Below are 22,546 nucleotides of genomic sequence, written 5' to 3' on the forward strand. Positions count from 1 at the left end.
ACTGATAAGGTGGCATGGGTGAATTTCATGGGGAGATGACAATATTCTGTATTTTAATGAGGGCATTGGTTGAAGGGGTGTATACATTTGTCAAAACCTACTGAACTATATACTTAACGTCTATACACTGTACTGTATATAATTATACCCTATACAAAAGAGTATTAAATTAAACCTTCCCAAGATTAAAGAACACTGACATTTACGGACACTTACTGAGAAAAAGTTTATAGTTAGGTGGTTGGGAGATCTAAACAAAACTTTGATTCATGGGCATACATACCTTCCTAGGAATGTTATTTTCACAAAGACCAGACAAGATAAGTAATATATCAGATTGAATTTCCAAAATAATGGCCTCTTCCTTGTCATTAAACTTGCTTATTGTACTTTTAAAGACTCCTGGTATGAAAAAATTTAAAGAATATAAAGTTATTGGACACTATATTTTTATTTTGATCAATTACTATTTTGAAATCCTTTCTTATAAAATTTAAGCTAGAGAGACGATTTTAAAAGGAGCTACTTTCATTGCATATTTGCCTAGAAGATGTAGATAGAAGATGCTAAATGGGTTTTTTGAGGTCTCAATAAATCAGTGGTCCCATCTATATAGAATTTCTAGTACAGAATTAATGGAGTGTCATTAAGATGTCCTAACAACTTGATACTTTGCTCAGTAAACAAAATCATTAAAAAATATACAGTATCACGAGGCAGAAGCGAGAGCCTTTGCAAATATATGACCCAAATGCCTGATCATAGCTTGCCTCATCTTTTTCTCATGGTTAACAGGGTCAGTTTTAAGCAAAGGTGGAAGAGCTCCATAAGCACATTTTCTATTCTTTTTACTTCTCGCTCCACCCTCTCCTTATGTCTATGCAAAGGTGTCTTCGACAACTTTACATAGCAGCACTTCCATGTCCTTTAAAATCTCACCTTTGGCCCTGGCCAGGCGGCTCGGTTGGAGCATTGTCCAGTAAACCGAAAGGTTGTGGGTTCAATTCCTGGTCAAAGTACATACCTAGCTTGCGGGCTCATCCTGGGGTCAGGGTGCATAAGACAGGGAATTGATCGATGTTCCCCCTCGTATAAATGTTTCCCTTCACATAAATGTTTTTCTCCCTACCTCTCTCTAAAATCAGTAAGTATGTCTTTGGGTGAGGACAGGGAAAAAAAATCTCTCCTTTGCTTCTAATCAGAATTTTAAGACTTGAAAACAGCCACATACAATGATAGAATGACATTCACAATAAAATTGTGCCTCAGAAAGGAATTTTCCTTTAAGCTCTAAATGAGGAACAAGTGTCATTTTCCCTCTGTTAAAGGGGTCACTTGCAGATGGTGTGGAGCTGTGCTCCAAAGTAGGAGGACTGTGGAAATCACAGCCTATCTCCATAGTTGGCCCAGAAGGGGCGATTCTTGGTTCTGTGAGGATGAATTATGTGGGGCAGGGGGGCAGCCTGTAGGGAGGCTAGTAGAGCAGCTGGAGGCCCAGTGCAGGGGCAGGCCATGGACAGAGGGGTCTGTGTGCCTTTGTCAGGAGTATCTTCCAGAAATTCAAGCTGGCTGCCTATCCCATAGGTCTGCTTCTCCTTCTAGCTTATCTCCTTCTCCTTCCTGCCTTGGTGCAGACATGTCACTTTCACTATTGTCTGTAGCACATGTTGTGTTCATATTGAATTATTTTCTTCATATTTCAGTATCTTTTAATTCCCTGCCTTTATCCTGTTTGTTCCATTCTAAACCACCTGATAGATTTCTTCTAGATTCCTTTTCCTAAAACAGCATTATACATATAATTTCCCTGATCCAAACCACTAGTGGCTCCCCATGCCTAAAGAGGGTGGAGTTCAAACTCTGTTATCTGTCATTCAAGCTCTTTCTAGCTTGGCCCTGACCAGACAGACAAACTTATCTTCCTAAGACTCTGACTGCACTTAAGCTGGTTCTGAACACACCATCAGGCATATTTTAGCGCCAGGTCTCTGCTCATGCTGTCCCTTTGCTGGAAAGACCGTCTCTCCTTCTCTCTCTTTCTTAACTAGCCTTACACCCCAACTCAATAAAGGATCCTGTTAAGATCGTGCAGACCTTGAAAGTGGTGAACAGATTAAGAAGTATAAATTGGTAGCTATAAAATTGCCAAGGGAATGTGAAGTACAGCATGGGCAATATAGTCGATCATACTGTAGCAACTATGTGTGGGGCCAGGTGGGTACTAGAAGTATCAGAGGGGAACACTTGATAAAGTACACCATTGATGGACCAATATGATGTACACCTGAAGCCAATACAAAATAATATTGAAATTAAACCATTTCTTATAAAAAGAGGAGCACACAAATTAGGATTAAGCAATACAAAATTTTTATAGCAATTTGATAAAAAAAGTTGAAAATTTCTGAGTATCAAAGGATACAATCAACAGATTGAAAAGGCTACTTAATGGATTGGGAGAAAATATTAGCAAATCATATATACGATACAGGGTTGATACCCAGAATATATAAAGAATTCCTAAAATTCAACAACAAAAAACCAAGCAGCTGGTTTAAAAACTGGTGAAGAACTTACTGATAACCAGACATTTCTCAAAGAAGATATACAAATGGCAAGAATCTCATGCAAAGATACTCAACATCACTAATCGTTAGGAAAATGCAAATCGAAATCACAACAAGATTCCACCTTATACCCGTTAGGATGGCTACTATAAAAGAAAACAAGTATTGGAAAGGACGTGGCAAAACTGGAAAACTTGTGCACTGTTGGTGGAAATGTATAATGGTGCAGTCATTACAGAAAAAAGTATGGTGATTCTTTTAAAAAATTAAAAATAGAATTTCCATATGATCCAGTAATTCTACTTCTGAGTATAATCCAAAATAACTGAAACCAGGGTTTCAAAGAAATATTTTGACACCTGTGTTCATAGCAGCCTTATTCACAGTAGCCAAAAGGTAGAAATAACCTAAGCCTCCATTGATGGGTGAATGGATAAATTAAATGTACTGTATACATACAATGGAATATTATCCATCCTTTAAAAGTGAGTATTTTCTGAGTGTCCCAGTGAGGCGGCCTCTAAAAGCTGGGAAAGGCAAGGAAACAGATTCTCCCCTAGAGCCTCCAGATGTGTATCTACCCATTAAGTAATAACTCCCTAGTTCCCCCTCTCCCCAGTCCCTGCTGTACAGCTTCTGGCAAGTTCATTAACTTTCTTATCTACAAAATAGGTACCTGCACCAAGAATTATCAGGATTAAATGAGATTATGTATTTAAAGTACCTGGAACAGTATCCTGTCTATAATAAGCACTCAATAAATGTTAATTAGATTAAAACAATTGCTCAGCCTTGCAAACTACCCAAACCCTTTCGTTTCTATGGTATTTATCCTATGACTCAGTAGTTTTATTAATGGTGCCTGGTAACACAGGCTATAATTGTATGATAGACATCTTTCCTTCTGTCCTCATTAAGGGCAAGGTCCCCGTGTCCTGCTCTGCATTTGTAATCCCAGTGCCTGCACAAAAGGTGTGTAGCCATCTACACTCACAATGTAGGTACTATTTGTTGCGCACGTTAGTACTACAGAGCCCGCTGTTAGACTCAGGAAGAGAAGGTCCCTGCCTCTAACAACCCTCACATGATAAAGACCAGCTTTTTTTCAAGTTGACGGGAAACGGTCCTAAGGAAAGAACCCTTGTTGTCTGTTTTCCCATTTCCCTACCCCTTCCCACCCAGAGAAGATTAAGACTTGTTTGTGGACTATGGGAAACTGCATTTCCTGTGCTCCCTCCAGTTAGGCTGGGCTCTTACACTGACTTCTGTACAATGGGATGTGCACGAACGTGAGAAAGTCTACTTTCAGGTTTGGTCATCCTAAGCAGACTCATCCGTAATGTGAATGTTTCTCCCTAGCCCCCTTTTCAATATCCTTATTTTGCTTACCGGTATTATTATTAGAGAGCACCGCTCTACTCAGGATGGTAGAGTAGGCATTTTAATAGGAGAGTTTTTGAGAAGGCATTTTAATTGATTGACCTCCAGCAAATTATAGCACTTACTCATGAGGCAATCAGTGAAGATGAATATGACTAAAATAACTCTTATTTTTCTAAGTGAGGGAAGGTTAGGGCTGGCAGACTACTTGTTTTTTTATTTAACAAAAGGTCAAAACTTTTTAAAAAGGGATTCTGAATTTTACACTGAGCTCACATGTACATATTTTGGGGATACTGCAACTTAGCATGGTCCATTCTAAGTTAAAAATCAAGGGCATCCTGATACTTCATATCAGAAAAGAATCTCCTGTGTACATTTTGTATGTATCAGTGTCCCAGTGTTCTGCTTTGTTGGATGCACTGGCAAAGGTAATGCCCTCCTCCTTAACTGGAATCCAACAGGCTTGGCCACAAGGTGATAATCTTATTACTACAAGAATGAAACACCAACCACCCACTTAAAAAAAAATAGAGATAATCCTAAACGATATGGTATCTGAATTGAGAAAACAAATGTTTAAAAAACAGGAGTTTCTCAGCTATAAAAACAAAATCAATTTGTAGAAAAACATTTTAAACAAAACCTAATTTGTAAATATTCTACTTTCACCAGGACCAAAACATGTTCTGTTTTACCTATCAGTTGCTGAATTGCTCCCTTTTCACAAAGATCCTTGTTTATAGTCTCTTCCTCAAGGTAGACCATAGCTCTCAGGAGTCTTAAAGTGTACCGCAGGTGGGCAAACTTGTTGCCACGGCCGCCTGTACCATGAAAACTGTTTCCATGACTAAAGAAGGAATCTGTGCAGAAATCAAGAAATTTAAAACATAAAACATTTCAAATAAACTAAACAATATATCAGACATAGAGATATATGCTTTCACATTTTTTAAATGTATCATAGTGTATGTATCTTTTGTAACGTCCATTACTCAACATTTATGTTTTAAAAAATTATTCGAATTGCCAAAAGTAGATCTACCTCCTTCATTTTAACTGCTTTCTGTATTCATTTTATATATAAATCACAGCTTTCCCATTCACCAGTACAACTGCTACAATGAGCATTCTGGTGCATGTCCTCTTATTCCCACTGATAAGAGTTTTGTTATGTGACCCAAGAATCACAGAGGGTACACCGCGCACTGAATTTTAATAAAGTTGCCAAACTGTTGCCCAGAGTGGTTACATGAATATAATGTATACGACTAATAGAGCCTTCCCAATCTGTACAATGTGAAGTGGTGGTTCATTTAATATTAATTTGCATTTCTCTGATTACCAATGGGGTTGTATGTCTTTTAGCATTTTTTGAAAATTCGAGAGTTTTCTCTGGAACTTGGCAGTCTCTATTCTTTATTTTCTTCTCTAATGAGTTATTTTCTTTTTGATATGTAGGAATTCTTTTTGAACCTTGATTCTAAGCCTTGATCAGACACAGGGGTAGTAAATGTCTCCTCTTAATTTGTACATTGTTATTTTATTCTGATTTTGTCATAAAGACATTTTGAAATTTTACAATAGTTAACTGTATTGATCTTCTCTTGTATAGTTTAAGCTGTTCTAGTTTTTCAGAGTCTTCTCCTACCCTGTTATCATAAAGATATTCTCCCATATCTTTTTTCTAAAATTTTTAGAGTTTACCTCTTCATATTGAGGGCTTTAACTCATTTTGTAATTGGTTTTTTTAACAAGGAGAAAGAATCTACTTTTTATTTTTTCATGTGGAGGGCCAACTGCCTCAGCACCATCTTTCTCTCATCGATCAGCAATATCACCTCTGATTAAACCAACCTCCCACGTATCCCATTCCATTGGTCTATTCCTGCCCGAGTAAAACGCAACTTTAATTAATGTGGTTTTATGTTAGGTCTTGATAAATAGCAAGGCCAGTCCTCTTTTCTTCTTTACAATATGCATTCTTTAAAAGGTTCTTTTAGAAGTAGCTTTATGTTTAAATCTTTTTGAAAAGTTCAAAATAATCTGAGTATTGTGTGTTAGTTAAAAGTGTGGGCTCTGGAGCTAGACTATCTGCATTAAATCTTGGCTCTGCTACTTACCATGTAGCCAGCAACAAGTTATTTAACTTCTCTTACTGACTTATACCCATCAGATAAACAGGAATAATAATAGTACCTGTAAGTCCTAGACTTTTTGTGAGGACTAAATGAATTGATACTTGTGAGGTGCTTAAGGCCCATCACATAGTAGGTACTCAGTAACTGTTAGCTATCAATCTTCTTGTGTCTGGCAGCATTTCCTCTTTGCCTTATATTCTTGTGTAAACATAAATAATGTTACAATGATATAGTCTTCTGTAATCATAAACATAAAGAATAGATGGAAGAATTATTTTCTTTAACAAGACTAAATTTAGTATTGCAGCATATTAGAAACTAGAGAATAAAAGAGCTGTAATTTTTTTACTCCCTCATGGATTAAATGAGTGATATTACTGGTCTAATGAAAATGCACCGTACAAAATTATTTCTAGAACAAAGTTACTACCAGAAAAGAGTGTAGTATCTTCCTTATAAATTGTTTTCAAAAAGAATATATGTCTTACTTCCTTTCTAAGAATTATGAGAATTGGAATAAAATATTCAGCAAACTCGGGCTCTGCTAATTAGGTAGACCACATGTGCAACTGTTAACTTTTGACTAGAGATCTGGATTTTAAGCTACATGAAGGTAGAAATTGTATTTATTTTGAATATAAACGTATCTTTAGCAGCTAAAACAGTATCTGGTGCCTAGTAGGCATCAATAAATATTTGTTGAATGAATATTTAAAACACTGCAGGAGTTAGTATTGTATAATTGTTGGATAGGCCTGATAATACAAAACTTTAAGTCAGATTTTACGTATAGTTTCTTTTACTGAGAGGTGTGCATCAACTATAGTTACGACCTTTGCTAATGACTGATTTTAAATGAAATCTGATTGTCTTTTTCTTAAAAACATCACAGAAAACTCTATCTTTATTTCTCTTTGCTTTAATTTTACAGCTTTTCCTATGCATATATTGAGAGTGCAGTTGAAATACGTAGGTTAAAATTTTGACGGGCACCTCTAGAGGCCACTCACCTTCACTCTCACACCACTCTAGAAATGCCAGGATTCGAGCATTTCCCTGGCACAACATATACTCTTCTATTAGTAATGGAGCCACTGACGACAGAGTGGCAATGGCATGCAGTTGTAACTCTTCGCCCTGTGCGGCAGACCATTCAGTTATTTTGTGCTTCTCGGGCTTTTTCACATAGGTAAACAAAGCCAGAACCACTTTGCCATCAATTAGTAGCTATGAGAAAGGGGCAAAGAGTACTTGGTTAGAAACATAAATAAAACAATTTTATTTAATCTAAGAAAATTAAATTTTTTGACTTCGATGTTTTATTGATAATAATTTCAAAGTATTTCCTTCCTAAAGATGTCAACCTATGTTAACTACCCAAAAAGTAAAAAATAAAAAAACCCTGCAAAAACTCAATAATAACAATACTTGGCTGGTATCCCTTTTTTGGGATATGTACTCTCTAGCTGACAATAATATTATAAAGTATTAATTTTTTGTCTATATATGGTTTAGTTCTTCCTTATCATAGAACCACAGGAGTAGAAAATTTGAGACTGGCATTTTTCTCTTCTGTCCCTCTTTTTATAAAGGAAACATTTCACAGACTCAATTGAATACTATAAAATCCATTTTGTTTGAAGTAATTACTATGGCTAATCTTTAAGCACACAAAACGTAACTATACAAATACTGTGTCCAATGAATGCCAGTCAGACCATAAGCCATATTTAATTACATGCCTAGAATTTCAGTCATATTGAACCCATGACTTCAATAAAAATAAAACAAAAGTGCATAACTATTTGTGAAAATAAAGTTAATATGATAGCTGATTCTCACTGATACATATTAGTGGTCACAAGGCAGCAGCACCACTTTTGTTATTGTTTCACAATAACATCTACGAATTTTCCTGAATTTTCTACTAGTCCACATGGAAAGAACACAAGATTTAGAACTGAGAAGACAGGAGTAAGAATAACACGTAGTTCCAGCATTACTATAAGTATTAAGCGGATAATGTTTTTGAAATATCCTGTGAACTGCAGATAACAGTACACACATACCCATTATTGCTACTATTACCGGGTCACCAGTCTATGACATAAAAAAAGATCGGCTGATTCCACTGCTCGCACAGTGCTTTAAGAAGCTCACCATAGTCTTTGTACCATTTGACTTATAAATTGTAGTGTAAATTTTATTAATTGTCTTTATATCTACCATTTTAATCATTATGTAATGCTCCATTATAATAAATCATGTTTTATTGAATATTTTCTATCTGACATTTCAGAAAATATTCTTCGGTTGCATAGAGTGTATATATATTTGATATAAGTAATAAAGTTATAACTGTTTTTTCTTTTTCTGAGCATTTTTTAGTATATATATTCCTCAAAGTCACAGCACCAAGAAATTTCTGAGCTCTCTTAATCCTCATAATAATTCCATAAGGTAGGTGTTATACACACTTTGAAGTAGATGTGTGGAATTTAGGGAAACTAAACAACTTATCAAGATCACAGAGCTAGAAAGTAACAGCACTGGACTGACCACCTTTCTATCACCATCAATAGTACTGATGGAATGAATTCCCAGTTATTTTTCACGGTAAACCCCTGGGCTTGACAGAGTTTTAGGACTAAAATGAAATTTCACTTAATGCAGGAAATAACTAAACTAATAGAACTGTTAGTAGTACATTTTTTTTGCCACTTTACAGTTTACGAAGGCTTCATCTTTATCTCATGAATCCACCCTACAACAGCCTTGTGAGCAGGGCAGATGTGTCATAACCTTCCTTCCACAGGAGGAGGAACGGAGCCTCAGAACATTTGGGTGATTGTGCCAAGGCCACATAGCTAGTGGGTAATAAGACTGAAGTCAAGTTCAGTTCCAATGTTCTTCAAATTATATCATGCAGCTATGTATAAAGTATTAGGATAAATTTAGGGATAATTAAAAAACATAAAGACGTTAGGTTGGTGTGGAGAATAGGCAGCTGAGGAGGGTTTGAGACTGGCTACACTGAGGTCAGCTCTCCCCCAGCGACACAGCCCTTGTTACTATGGTCAGAGGCAGACTGTTGGGCGAACTGGGCCAGTCTGGGTCTTCCTTCATCTGTGTTCTCTTACTGAGGAGATCTAAATACACAAGTAAATCTCTACGGTTCTCTTGCTTTTCTTTGGTTTATGTGGTTTAAATTTAGGTAAGTTCACTATTTACAGATCAGCAAAGAAAATTTTAAAAAGGTGAAGTTCCAGCCAACAACAGTTCGTTACCTTTTATGGTAAACATATGGGCTGATGAAAGATTTGCAGCCATGGCTTATAAAAAGTTATAAGTGAGACAGTTGAAGTTTTTGTTTTGATTACTCTTTACCTGTAGAGTAGGTAAATCTTTGCATAAGATCACAATTACATTGAATAGTAATTTCTTCAACTCAAAATCTTCATAGGAATTAGAAAGCTTAAGACCTTTTACCAAAGGATTTTGACTTTTAACTGTGAGGAGGAAAAGAAAAAAAAAAGAGTAAAATAAAAGCCAATATGACATAAAAGACTCATCAAGTTAATTACAAGTTGAAAGTTTTATGATTTTTACCTTCATTAAAGGTTGCAAATAGTATCAAATCCCTGGTAAAGCCACATTCCTAATACAAATACATAAAACAAACAGAGGGATGAATTAGTTAGGGGAAACTAAGTTACAAATGGCCATATTTGCCTAACATTTAGGTTTCTTTATCTGATTCCCCTTGTCATTCATTTGAAATCATGAAGCACTAATAACAGGAAGGGATGAAAGCAAGAAAATAAAATATAGATAAACTTATAATTTACTTAATATTAAACTTACTTTTGTAGGTTCTAAGAAATATTTTAGAAATATATTATTGGAGACTATTTTATAAGATGTTATTTAAAATTTGATTGAGAATCCAAAATATATTAACACTACAAGTTACTTATGTCATTATTTATACCTTCAAGCGACAGAAGGAAAGGAAGTAGTTATTTTCAACCGTTTTTCTTCTTAAACCACCCTGTTCCCCACCCCAACCCCAGCCACTCCCATTTTGTCAAAAGTTTAGTCAAGAGATAACAGAACAGTTCCTACTTAACATGAAGAGCCCTGAAGAATGACCAAAACTGTAAACATTTCACTGTGAGGGAACTGATTTCTGACACAGATGTCCTGACTGGACCTTGTGTATCAGGTAGAGCTTATAGGGGCAAACCCCGGACCTTTGAGCTTAGAGCTTTACATACTCACTACTTAGAGTAAAGATGGTTTCATTAAAACGTGAAGTGTTATTCCTTTGACTCACATTCAGGGAATTCACCTGAATGTTTGCAAGGATGGTAATGAGAATGTCCTGACTGACCAGGGCTTCCAGAGAGACCCGTATGCCCACACACACACTGTAGCCTTGACGAGGAAACCCTGTAAGACTGTTTCCCCATGTCCTAGTACGAACCCTGTAACTGTTCTCTTATGTTGGGACAACTCGATGCCCATTAACATGGGGTTGAGGCCTTCACTACCAAATTTCCTTTAAGTACGACTTAGAAAGCAAGTGGCTGATAGGTGAACACTGTTGGCCGAGGCCTCTACTCTAGCGTGTCAATCATCCAGTAACTTTTACATTATAAAATATGGGGAAGCTCAGCTTCTGATATAGCTGAGTAGCTCCTATGAGAAACCCTCCTGCAGGTAACAATGATAAATTCTGAACAAAATGTAAAAACAGCTAGCTGTGACCCAAACCAAGCAGATACTGGAGGGGAGTCAGGACGTTGAGGAAGGAAGTGGCCATGAGTGAGTTTTCCTTTAAAAACTACATGGCTTGGAGGATGAGCCCAGGCTGTAGTCTGCACCTTGAGGGGATGCTGTATGTGAGGGCAAACTTGTGTCTTAGCAGCTTGAAGAACCAGATGACAGAAGCAATCTCAGGGTAACCACTGCTACTGGGAGGAAGTGAAGGGAGAAATCCCATAAAGGAGAGAACCAGAGGAAGGGAATCCCAAATTCTGTGGATAAAATTCCTCAATCTCTGGCTGATGCCTGAAGCACACAAGGGCAGGGCCTACTCAAGTATCCCTCAGGAGACTAAAAGAAGTGAACTGAGATTTGAGCTGCCATCTACCGCTGGGATGAATATAGTCAAACTAAATGCTTACTAATTGAAAAAAATGCTTTTCAGAGGAATATACCAGATGCTCATGATGAATGGAGAGACAGCAACTCTCAGCCAAGAAAGAGAAACTATAAAAAGGAAGCAAAACAAATTCTAAAACTGAAAAATATAACATCTGAAATAAAAATGTATTGGATGGGATTAGCAGCAGAATGGAGGTGACCGAAAGAAAACACTCAGTGAATTTAAATACATGGACCAATGCCAACTATCCAATCTTGAGAAAAGAGAGAAAAATGATTGAAAAAAGTAAACAGAGCTTCACAAACCTGTGGGACAATAACAAAAAAAGTGAAACATACCTGTAATCAGAGTTCTAAAAGAGGAGATTGGGGTTAGAAACACTTGAAGAATAATGGTCAAAAATTCTTCAATTTTAGTGAAATACCTAAATTTACATTTTCAGGAAGTTCTATGAACCTTACGAAGGACAAATACAAAAAAAAATTACATCTTGGCTGATCATAGTAAAACTGCTGAAAACCAAAGATAGAATGAAAATCTTGAAAAAAAGCCACAAAACAAAATGATACATTGTACACGGGAATAACAATTTGAAATAACAAATACTTCTTATCAGAAACAATGGAGGCCAAAGGACAGAGGAACAATGTTTTTCAAGTGCTAAAAGAGAAAAACTTTAACCTAGAACTCTATATTTTGAGAACACAGACTTCAAGAACTAAGGTGAATTAAAGATATTTTCAGATAAAAGAAACTGAAAGGATATGTTTGTCAGCAGTGAGCAGATCTGCATCACGAGAAATAGTACAGGAAGTTCTTCAGGTGAAGGAGAAATGATACTAGATAAAACCTCGTGTCATCAGGAAGGAAAGAAACCCATAGTAAATGGTGAATATGTGAATAAATGATAAAACAAAGGCAAGGGAAGAAGAGCTGGCAGGGTGTGACTGTACTGGTGACCCTCCCGACATCACAACATAACTTGGCATCACAGCAAAGCACATACACATTATGACACAGTCAAGGGCTCCCTTCCCCCCCACCCCCAATTTAAATCAGCACAATTTGTTCATACTTACGATCATCGGTGCTTCAGGATTTTGAGCTATGATTGTAGTGATCACTAATATGTCGTTCCTAAGCTGACGATCGTAATGACTAAAACCTCTCATGAACAGATGTTTAAATGCTTCCTTTAAAGCCCTGGAAGGTAAAATCATACTGTTAGGACCATATTCTATGGAAATATTACTTATGTCTCTGTCAATGAAATCTCCCTTTTTATTCATTTCAAAATATTTTTAATTCATTTCAAAATACTTTTCTGTATTTTCAAATCTGCCTCTAATTCACTGTAGTGAGAATCCACCAATCCAGTTTAGGCATGGCGGTCAAAGTGCTCTAAAATAAAGATTCAATAACATCATTTTCCTTTTGCAAGCTACTTAAAGGCTTTTCTTTGTTCTTAGCATAAAGCCCTCCCTTCTTACCGAGGCTTATCAGGCCTTTCCTGGTCTGTGGTCCCTCGTCACACTGTTAGCTGCTCCTCTCACTGCTGCACCCTGTACTTTCTGCTCTCACCATACTGAATTTCTTTCAGTTTTTTGATTTTGCTAAATTCTATTTTCACTTCTCTTCCTCTGTCTAGGATGCTCTCTGCACGCAGAACTCTTCTGTGTTGCCAATTCGTATTTATCATTCAGATACCAGATTAGGGTTCATCAGGAGGCACGCGCCAACTCTAGTCTGCGTCAGGCTCCCTGTTCAATGGGCATTTGTGGCTTTGCTTCCTAGGATGGACCTGCCCTTCTTGTGACAACAGTACCCTTATTTTTATTTAGGCTTCACCTTTCGTCATTTTTGGTCTTACCAACTTCCTTCAGGAATTCACTCTGGAATGGGCTTATGGCCAACTCTGAATGCTCAAGGCCAACAGGGACTCGGTTCAGAGTTTTCATTGTGATTTCAGAAAGCAAGCTTTTTCTCCTTCTTGACTTGAGGTTATGATGTTGTGAACCCAGACTTCTTAGGTCTCACCATGTGGAGCTTGCAAATAAGGCCAACACAGTGAAGACAGAACAGAGAGAAGAAGAGGGCCCAACTTCTGATATTTGCTAAGCCTTGAACACAGCTGCACATGAAGCCGGTCTGATCCGTGACTTTGTAGTAATACTCACCCATAAATTTCCTATAATTGCTTAGATCAGTTGGGTTGGGTGTTCAGTCACTTGCAAACAACAATGTACTGATTCACCCTCTTCTGGAAAACATGTAGCACCTTAAGATAATCTCTTTCATAACATTTATCAGTATACTCGTAGTTAGTTGCCTATTTACTACTTGTCCATCTCTCCTAAAATATAACACAAATTCCATGAAAGCAGACACCACATTTGTACTGTTTTCAATTGTCTTTCTATGGCCTAGTATAGAACTTGGCACAGAGCAGACAATTACTTGATGAATAAATGAGGAAGTAACTTAAAGGCTTACTCATATTATTGCTAATGCTTATTGCAGTAACTAGAAGACAGTAAGTATTCAAAAATACATTTATTGAATAAACAAGTAAAGTAGCTCTTATAAATGCTAATTTTACTTTATAAATATTCAAAGACATAAGTTAGTTTTGTTAACAAGCTAGTCTAAGTGCCTCCTACATAGAAAAAAAAATGGTTTCTTATTGTGCAGATAACTTAAACCATGGCATGAACAAGATGTCCTAAAACAGCCATCACACGAATTAAAAGCCTAATGGAACACAAAGTCAAACAAAAATGTTAGTAACGTCATAAGGTAAAAAATGTTAGTTACGTCACAAGGTTAAAAAACATTCCTAGCTAACCACAAATACTTACAGCAAACATTCCAAGTTACTAAGCTGTTGTGTGATCTCCTCTTTTGACGATTTTTCCAGTAAGTTCCAAAGTATTTCTGATGAACGAAATAGGAGCTGTCCGGAGGGATCTGGGTCATTGAGGTGAACACAGATGCCACTGGCTGCTTGTGCTTTCATCATTAAAGTACAATTAACTTCTGAAAATCAAGTATGAGTTGTTTATGTTGCACTTATGACACTATTAGATAGAAACAAAATAGGTTTAGAATAAAGGGTTCAAACTGAACAGTATACGAACCAGAAGTTGAGAGATGTTGCAGAGCTTTAAGTACCCAGAGTTTCTCAACAAGTTGGTTTTCAAGCAAGGCCAGTGACTGAACCATCATTTTTGCCAGTCCTCCGACTTCAGCCATTTGAATCTTATATGTTGAGCTAGCTTGCTGGTAACCTAACAACAATTAGTTAATAAATATGTACAGTATTTCACACAGTAATCGTCTACATTAAGACAAAGGAATGAGTAATTGATCATTAAACAGCAGCAACAAAACAAAACTGTTAAAAAGTATATGGCATTTTAAAATGGTTTAGCACAGGGATAGGCAAACTTTTCTACAAAGGGCCACATATTAAGTATTTCAGGCCTTGTAGATCATAAGGATTGTGTTGCAAATACTCAACTCTGCTTGAAAACAGGCATAGACAATATAAAAATAGATGAGCATGGGCTGTGTTCCAATAAAACTTTATTCACAGTGGGCCAGTTTTGGCCTGTAGTCCATAGTTTGCTGATTCTTGGTGTAACATTTAAAACAGGACCACGAATTTGGGGGCACATCTTAAATTCTAAAAGAAAACACTATTTCTTATTTGCTATAGATATGCCTGTCCATAAATAAAAATGCCATGATTACAAACACGGAATGTTTTCACCATTCAAGTCAATGCATTACTTCAGTGATTTCAAGGGACAGCAATTATGTGACGTTGGTAATAAAATGAGCGATAAAAAATGTAATGCTGTTGTGATAAGTGCTAGTAAATATAATGGTGTTTTAGGGAAGTTGAATTCTTGGTGACGTGTCCCAAGAATAGAATTATGTTTTATAAAAACGTAAGTTACTATTTAAAGTCCACTGAAAACTTCACCTGTAATATGCTTCTTTGGTGGTTCTGCATGATAAAAGTCAACAATACACTTACAAATTTGTATCCTCAATTCAGAACTTGGTATTTTCATTAAATCACCTGACAGAAAGATAAATGAATACTATTTAATAACAATGTCATAAAGTTACTTGCAAATTTAAGCATAAAGTGTTAGTAACATGATCATTAAAAATATCCTCATCAGCCCTGGCTGGTGTGGCTCAGTGCTGGCCTGTGATACAAGGGGTCACTGGTTTGATTCCCAGGCAGGGTGCATGCCTGGGTTGCAGGCCAGGTCCCCAGTTGGGGGCATAGAGGAGGCAACCACACATTGATGTTTCCCTTTCTCTCTTTCTCCCTCACTTCCCCTCTGTCTGAAAATAAATAAATAAAATTGTAAAAAATATCCTCATCAGGAAATCAATGTAGCATATTTACAATAGCCCAAATTTGGAAGCAGCCCAAGTGCCCATAAGTAGATGAGGGGATGAAAAAATTGTGGTACCTTTACACAATAGAATACTACTCAGCCATAAAAGGAAGGAAATCTTAACTTTTATAACAGCACAGATGGACCTGAATAGTCTTATGCTAAATGAAATAAGCCAGTCAGGGAAAGGCAAGTACCATATGGTTTCACTTATATGTGGAATCGAATAAACAAGATAAACTAACAAACAAAATAGAAACAGACTCACAGATAGAGAAAACAGACTGACAGCTGTCATTGGGGAGGAGAGGTCTGGGGACTGGGTAGAAAGGTGAAGGGATTAAGCAAAGAAAAAATACCTCATGGACACAGACAACAGTATGGTGATTACCAGAGGAAAAGAAAGGTGGGGGGAGGTAGCACATTGTAAAGGGGAGATAACTGTTGACAGAAGGAGACTTGACTTGGGGTGGTGACCACACAATTCAATATACAGATGATGTATTATGGAACTGTACACCTGAAACCTATACATTTTTTATTAACCAATATCATCCCAATAAAGTCAATAAAAATTAAAAAATAAAAAGAAACTCAAAATAGGTAGTATAAAATGTATACACGCACACAGGTGCACACTAAATATCCTGGATCTAACCGTATAAAATGTGGCCCCTCAGTCAACTCAGACTCTCCTCCCCAGGAAGAGAAGAATGGTGACCAACAGCGCACTCGTGCATGCTGGACCCGGACTCTAAGTTTGACCCCTGGCTCTGCCACTCTAGTACCTGTGAAAAACTAGCGTCCCAGTTTTCTCATGTGTAAAACAGCTACAACAATAGTTAGAACCTTTCAGGTTGTTAGGATGATTAAACGAGAATTAAATGAAGATTAATATGAGGAAAGGACAGAGAACAGTGTCTGGCATGTAGTTAGTTACTATTACTATTTTGGTAAGATGTGGGTTAGCAGTGTTTTCCTCCGAGAGAATCAGTAATGTGTTGCCTATAATAATGCATTCTTTCCTGGGAGGAGGAGTTCCAAGTAAGCTCTGCTCTTCATTTTCTGACAGACTGGAAGACAGTGAGTTTCTAGGTAGTTTCTGCTCTATAGGTAGTAGTTTTATGTTCAAGTTATTTGGGTGGGAATGAAGGATAGAGAGGATTCTTTTTTGGTCCTATCTAAATTAGTTCTGAACTGGCTTCAGGCAATTTTTCAAACTGGATTGCATTTGCCCTGGTGAAGTTCTGTAAGTATGATCCTCAAAAGAATCTGAAAATGACCTGTGGGATTCTAGAACTGATGCATGCCCTCTGGGTGCCTGAGGACAACTGGAGTCAGTGGTGCCCGCTTGAGGACTGTGTCAATTCTGGTTGGATCCTCAGAGAAAAAAGGATGATTATGTGTTCCAAGATTTGGGTTCTGTATTACAGCTTACATAATGTTCATTTCTGGGGGTGCAGAGTGAATGCAGATGAAATTGGACAGAAGGAGGGAACCCACAGGAAAGCCCTATCCTTGTTTTAAAAGAATCTAAATACAAAAGATACCACAAAGAAAAAAAAAAAGAGTTTCAGAGCAACAAAATGAAAAAAGACACAAAAAGAATGAGGACAGTTTAAGGGAGCTTTGGGACAACATGAAACATAACAATATTCACATCTTAGTAATACCAGGAGAAGAATAAGAATAAGGGATAGAAAACCTGTTTGAAAAAATGAGAGAAAACATTACTAACTTGGTGAGGGAGAAAGCCACACAAATCTGGGAAGCTCAACGGGTCCCCTTCATTTTGATTGGGACCCAAAGAGGCCCACTCCAAGACACATTATGATCAAAATGGCAAAATTAAAGAAAAAGAGAGACTTTGAAAGGCAGCAAGGGAGAAAAAGCTAGTAACATACAAGGAAGCTCCACTAAGGCTATCAGCTGATTTCTCAACAGGAACACTATAAGCCAGGAAGGATTGGCATGAAATATTCAAAGTAATGAACAGCAAGGATCTGCAACCAAGACTACTCTACTGAGCAAGAATCCAATTTAAAATAGAAGGCGAAATAAAGAATTTCCCAAACTAAAGAAGGCTAAAAGAGTACAACTCCACCAAGCCAGCATTGCGAGAGATACTAAAGGGACTGTTTTAAGGGAAGAAGAAACGGAGGGAGACAGGAACACAGGTACAAAGGGAAAAATGGCAATGAATACGTACCTATCAATTACCTTAAATGTAAATGGATTAAATGCTCCAATCAAAAGGCATAAAGTAGCTGAATGTATAAGAAAACACGACTGTCTATATGCTGTCTACAATCGACCCACCTCAGAACAAAAGATCTACACAGAATAAAAGTGAAGGAATGGAAAAAATATTGTATGCAAATAGACATGAAAAATAAGCTGGGGTAGCGATACTTATACCAGACAAAAAAGACTTCAAAACAAAGGCCGTAACAAGAGACAAGGAAGGTCACTACATAATACTGAAGGAAATAGACCAACAAGAGAATACAAGTCTTGTAAACATACATGCACCCAATAGAGGAGCACGTAAATGTATAAAGAAAATCTGGGAGGACATTAAGAAAGACATATACAGTAACACAGTCATTGTAGGCGATTTTAACACCCCCCTGTCAAAAATGGATAGATCTTCCAAACAAAAATCAAGGATATTGCTCAATCAAAGGATATTGCCGTATTGAACACCATTCTAGATCAATGGACTTAATTGATATTTATAGAAGAAGCAAAATATACATTATTCTCAAATGCATATGGATCATTTTCAAAGATAGCCTACATGGTAGGACACAGAACAAGCCTCAACAAATTCAAGAACACTGAAATCTTATCAAGCATCTTCATAGATCACTACGGTTTGAAACTAGAAACCACATCAAGGAAAAAACTCAAAACACTCAACTACATGGAGGCTGAATAACATATTATTAAATAATGAATGGGTTAACAATGAGATCAAGGAAGAATTCAGAAAGTATCTGAAAACAAATGAAAATGAACACACAACAACCTAAAACCTATGGGACACAGCAAAGGCAGTCCTGGGAGGGAAGTTCACAGCAATACAGGCCTACCTAAAGAAGATAGAAAAATCTCAAATAAATGACCTAACTCTACATCTACAAGAACTAGAGGATCAAAAACAAAGAAATCCTAGAGTGAGTACAAGGAAGAAAATAATCAAGGACAGAGCAGAATTAAATGACATAGAGACTAAAAAAACAATTCAAAGGATCAATGAATCCAGGAGCTGGTTCTTTGAAAAGATTGACAAACCATTAACCAGAATCATCAAGATAAAAAGAGAGAGGACCTAGATTAAATCAGAAATGAAAGAGGAGAAATTACAACTGATATCACTGAAATACAAAAGATTGTAAGAAATTGCTATGAACAACTAGCTATATGCCAGGAAGTTGGACTACCTGGGTGAAGTGAATAAATTTCTAGAAACATATAATCTTCCAAAACTGAATTGGGAAGAAGCAGAAAACCTACATAGACTGTTAACAATTAGCGAATTGAAGCAGTAATCAAACAACTCCCAGCACACAAAGCCCTGGAGCAGATGGCTTTGTGGGCAAATTTTACTAATCATTCAAAGAAGAATTAATACCTATCCTCAAACTATTCCAAAAATTCAAAAAGAGGGAAGACTCCCAAACTCTTTTCATGCGGCCAGTATCATCCTACTCCCAACACCAGGTAAAGACACAACAGAGAAAGAAAATTATAGGCCAGTGTCTCTGATGAACTTAGACGCTAAAATCCTCAACAAAATAATAGCAAACCGCATCCAGCAATATATTAAGAAGGCCATACTTCGTGATCAAGTGAGATTTATTCCAGTGATGCACGAATGGTACAATATTCACAAATCAATGAATGTGATAGATCACAAAACCAAAATGAAAGACAAAGATCACATGATCATATCAATAGATGCTGAAAAAGCTTTTGATAAATTCCAGCACCCATTTATGATAAGAACACTCAGCAAAGTGAAAATACAGGGAGCACACCTCAACATAGTAAAGGACATACACAAAAATCCTAGGGCCAACATCATCCTCAAAGGAAAAAAACTAAAAGCATTTCCGTTAAGATCAGGAACAAGACAAGAGTGTTTGCTTTTCATACTCGTATTCAACATAGTATTGGCAGGCTGGGTGGAGGTGGGCAAAGGGAGAAAAAATGGGACATCTGTAATAGCACAAATAATAAAACATCAAAAATGAAAAAAGAAAAAAAAGGCAGTTTCAAGATTATTTTCTTAATTTTACTTTTTGGGACTCTTCCTTTGAAATTTGAAAAATCATGTGTTGAAAAAACTGTAGGCAAGAGGAAGAACTAAACGTTTCCACCAAAATTAACCAAATGTTCAAGTTTATGGGGAAGTCTAAGGTTTCTCATCTGCTTCTCTACCCTTTTAGTGCCTGTAAATTTAGATAATTTCTCAGTTTCTTGTTTTATAATCTCAGGGCAGAGTACTAACTGCTTCATATGTTTCTGGAATCCTGCTCTGGAATCAGAGATATCTATCATTTTTTAAGAAAAAGTAATGTAATTTACTAGTACATGATATAAACTGAAAGTTATTAGTAAAAATAAATAGCCTTTGTTCAACAGCTTATACTATCCATAATTATTTTAGCTTAAACTCATGTTTCCAGCACTGAAAAATGAGGGACAGAATGGCAGTACTTGCAGTCAGCAATCAGTGGAGAGCGTTTGTTTTAAACCGAGAGTTCATAGGCCCTCCAGTGAGACAGTAACGTGTTCTGTCGGCAGGCAGTCACTCAGCAAAGAGCGATCTACACAGCAAGAAATGGGCCGTGTGTCTGTCATACAAATGTCTGCCAACAGTCTTGGAGGCAACAGTTTAAAATATAAGGGGAACAGATGTACTTAAAAAATGTTATCAGCCAAACCTCCATTTTTTATCTGTTATACCATGTCTTCTTTCTGTTGGCTTCCCATTGTAAATTTGTACTGATGACAGAAATTCACACAATTTAAGTTTCCCCTTAGTTTTCATCCTACTTGCTCCTTAAGGTCATCTTATCTATCTCCCCATGTGTATTCTAATTTCCTTAATACCTTCACCTACTCTAGGCCATAATATTTTTTCCCGTTACCTACAGTTAAGGCCTATGAAATGTATTTAGATATAAAAGGGTCAGAGTCTATGTTAAAAGTTAAAAATGCTTTTCGCCCTGGCCAGTGTGGCTCAGTTGGTTGGAGCATCATCCTGTAACTGAAAGGCTGCAGGTTCAATTCCCCGTCAGGGCACACACTAGGTTGTGGGTTCCATCCCTGGCCAGGCAGGTATGATTCCTGTTCCAAAGGCATATGGGAGGCAACCAATAGATGCTTCTCTCTTCCATTGATATTTCTCTCTCTTCCTTCCTCTCTTAGTAAAACAATGGGAAAAAAATGTCCTTGGGTGAGGATAAAAAAACTTTTTAAATGCTTTTTACTTATTCCAGTTGAGTCTCTAACATCTTTCAGTATGGAATATAATACTGGGAACATAACAATTCAGCAAATAGTTATTTTTTATTTGTCGGGCCAATTCTGTATCTTTTATTCTCTTATACAAACAAAGATTTAAATTAATAAGTAAAATTTAATGTAGGATTTGTTTTGGGAACATGCTCTTATGTATTTAAGGGCTGATTCAAGGAGCTAGGGTTTGATCTTATTTCCTGGAAAATTATTTTCTCTCTCTAGAAAATCAAGCAATAACCAAAATGCAAAAGCCTGCTGTTTTATATATCTTTTCATAGTCTGAATACAAAAAAAATACAAGCATCTTCACCTTTATGTTATATTATGCTCCAGTTGTTAATGTTCCACAATTTTATGATTTTATTTAAAATTTTAGGTTATTTACTGAACAATTTGGCTCTTGATGATTCCAGCAATTATTAGAGTTCAAAGTTAAAAATATTTTGTGATTATTGAGAGAGACACATATTCCTAATTTATAAAAAAAAGTAACAAATATTTTATCAACTAAATAACCTGAAGAAAAATAAGTGCACAGAAGCATCCCCAGTCCTTACATTAAGAAACACAGAGTCTTTTTGGTGGTATTATAAAACACTGGAGGGGAAAACAATACAAAAATTATCACCAAGCACACTATGATTAATTCCCAACCAGAAAACGAGAGACTAGATCTTAGTAAACAGTGAAAGAGACATTTTTGTCTTGTTAATCAGACCTGTTATGTCACAATACTCCATCTAAGAAAATCTCAACTTACCCAAAAGCGCAATTGAATTAGCAGTATCTTCAGCATATGTTATTTCATCTGATACTTTCTTTTTTAAAAATGGCAAGCTTCGATAAGAACAAAGAATGTACAAGTTAGGTTTCACAAAGTCCTTAATCAAAGCATTACTTGCAAAGTATGGAAAAATTTATTTTCTAAAGAATAAAATGAGACTAATGTTCTGTTCTTTAGCCCTGGGGAGTTGACAACTATCAAAAACATTTTTGTGTTTCTATGTAACTGACCAAAACAACAAAATAAAATAAGCTCATAAAAATGAAGAGAGATGGACATAAGGCAAGGGTTAAGAAAGCCATCTTGCAACACTGTATAAATAAAAAACTCAAAAATCCTCTTACTCTCTGAAGTCAAAATAATAAGGGAATATAGGTGTACTTCTATCAAAAATAGGAAGACATTGGATAACCTGAAACAAATCACAGATCTAGGCTTACCTATAACTTAAAAGCTGTTCAAGGGATTCTTCTGAAATTTTTGATACTCTAGTTAATATATCAATGGTCTATTCTTAAAATGAAGTGACTCTTCCCGTATTAACTGGATTAGTT

The 22,546-nt window shown here is 36.5% G+C and overlaps 1 protein-coding gene across 1 annotated transcript in view; it reads right to left on the reverse strand.

Moving 5' to 3' along the window:
* Positions 1-22,546, reverse strand: part of CFAP69 (cilia and flagella associated protein 69) — a 68,110-nt gene that overhangs the window by 23,583 nt on the left and 21,981 nt on the right. The window contains exons 5-14 of the mRNA XM_024577261.4: positions 21,969-22,045; positions 15,247-15,345; positions 14,396-14,545; positions 14,117-14,294; positions 12,338-12,461; positions 9,698-9,746; positions 9,476-9,597; positions 7,099-7,315; positions 4,646-4,810; positions 284-402 (exon numbers count right to left, since the gene is read on the reverse strand). Coding sequence (XP_024433029.1) covers positions 284-402; positions 4,646-4,810; positions 7,099-7,315; positions 9,476-9,597; positions 9,698-9,746; positions 12,338-12,461; positions 14,117-14,294; positions 14,396-14,545; positions 15,247-15,345; positions 21,969-22,045 — 1,300 coding nt within the window. The remainder of the gene's footprint in view (positions 1-283; positions 403-4,645; positions 4,811-7,098; positions 7,316-9,475; positions 9,598-9,697; positions 9,747-12,337; positions 12,462-14,116; positions 14,295-14,395; positions 14,546-15,246; positions 15,346-21,968; positions 22,046-22,546) is intronic.

Source organism: Desmodus rotundus, chromosome 6 (assembly GCF_022682495.2).
Source record: "Desmodus rotundus isolate HL8 chromosome 6, HLdesRot8A.1, whole genome shotgun sequence".
In the NCBI taxonomy this organism is placed as follows: Eukaryota; Metazoa; Chordata; class Mammalia; order Chiroptera; family Phyllostomidae; genus Desmodus; species Desmodus rotundus.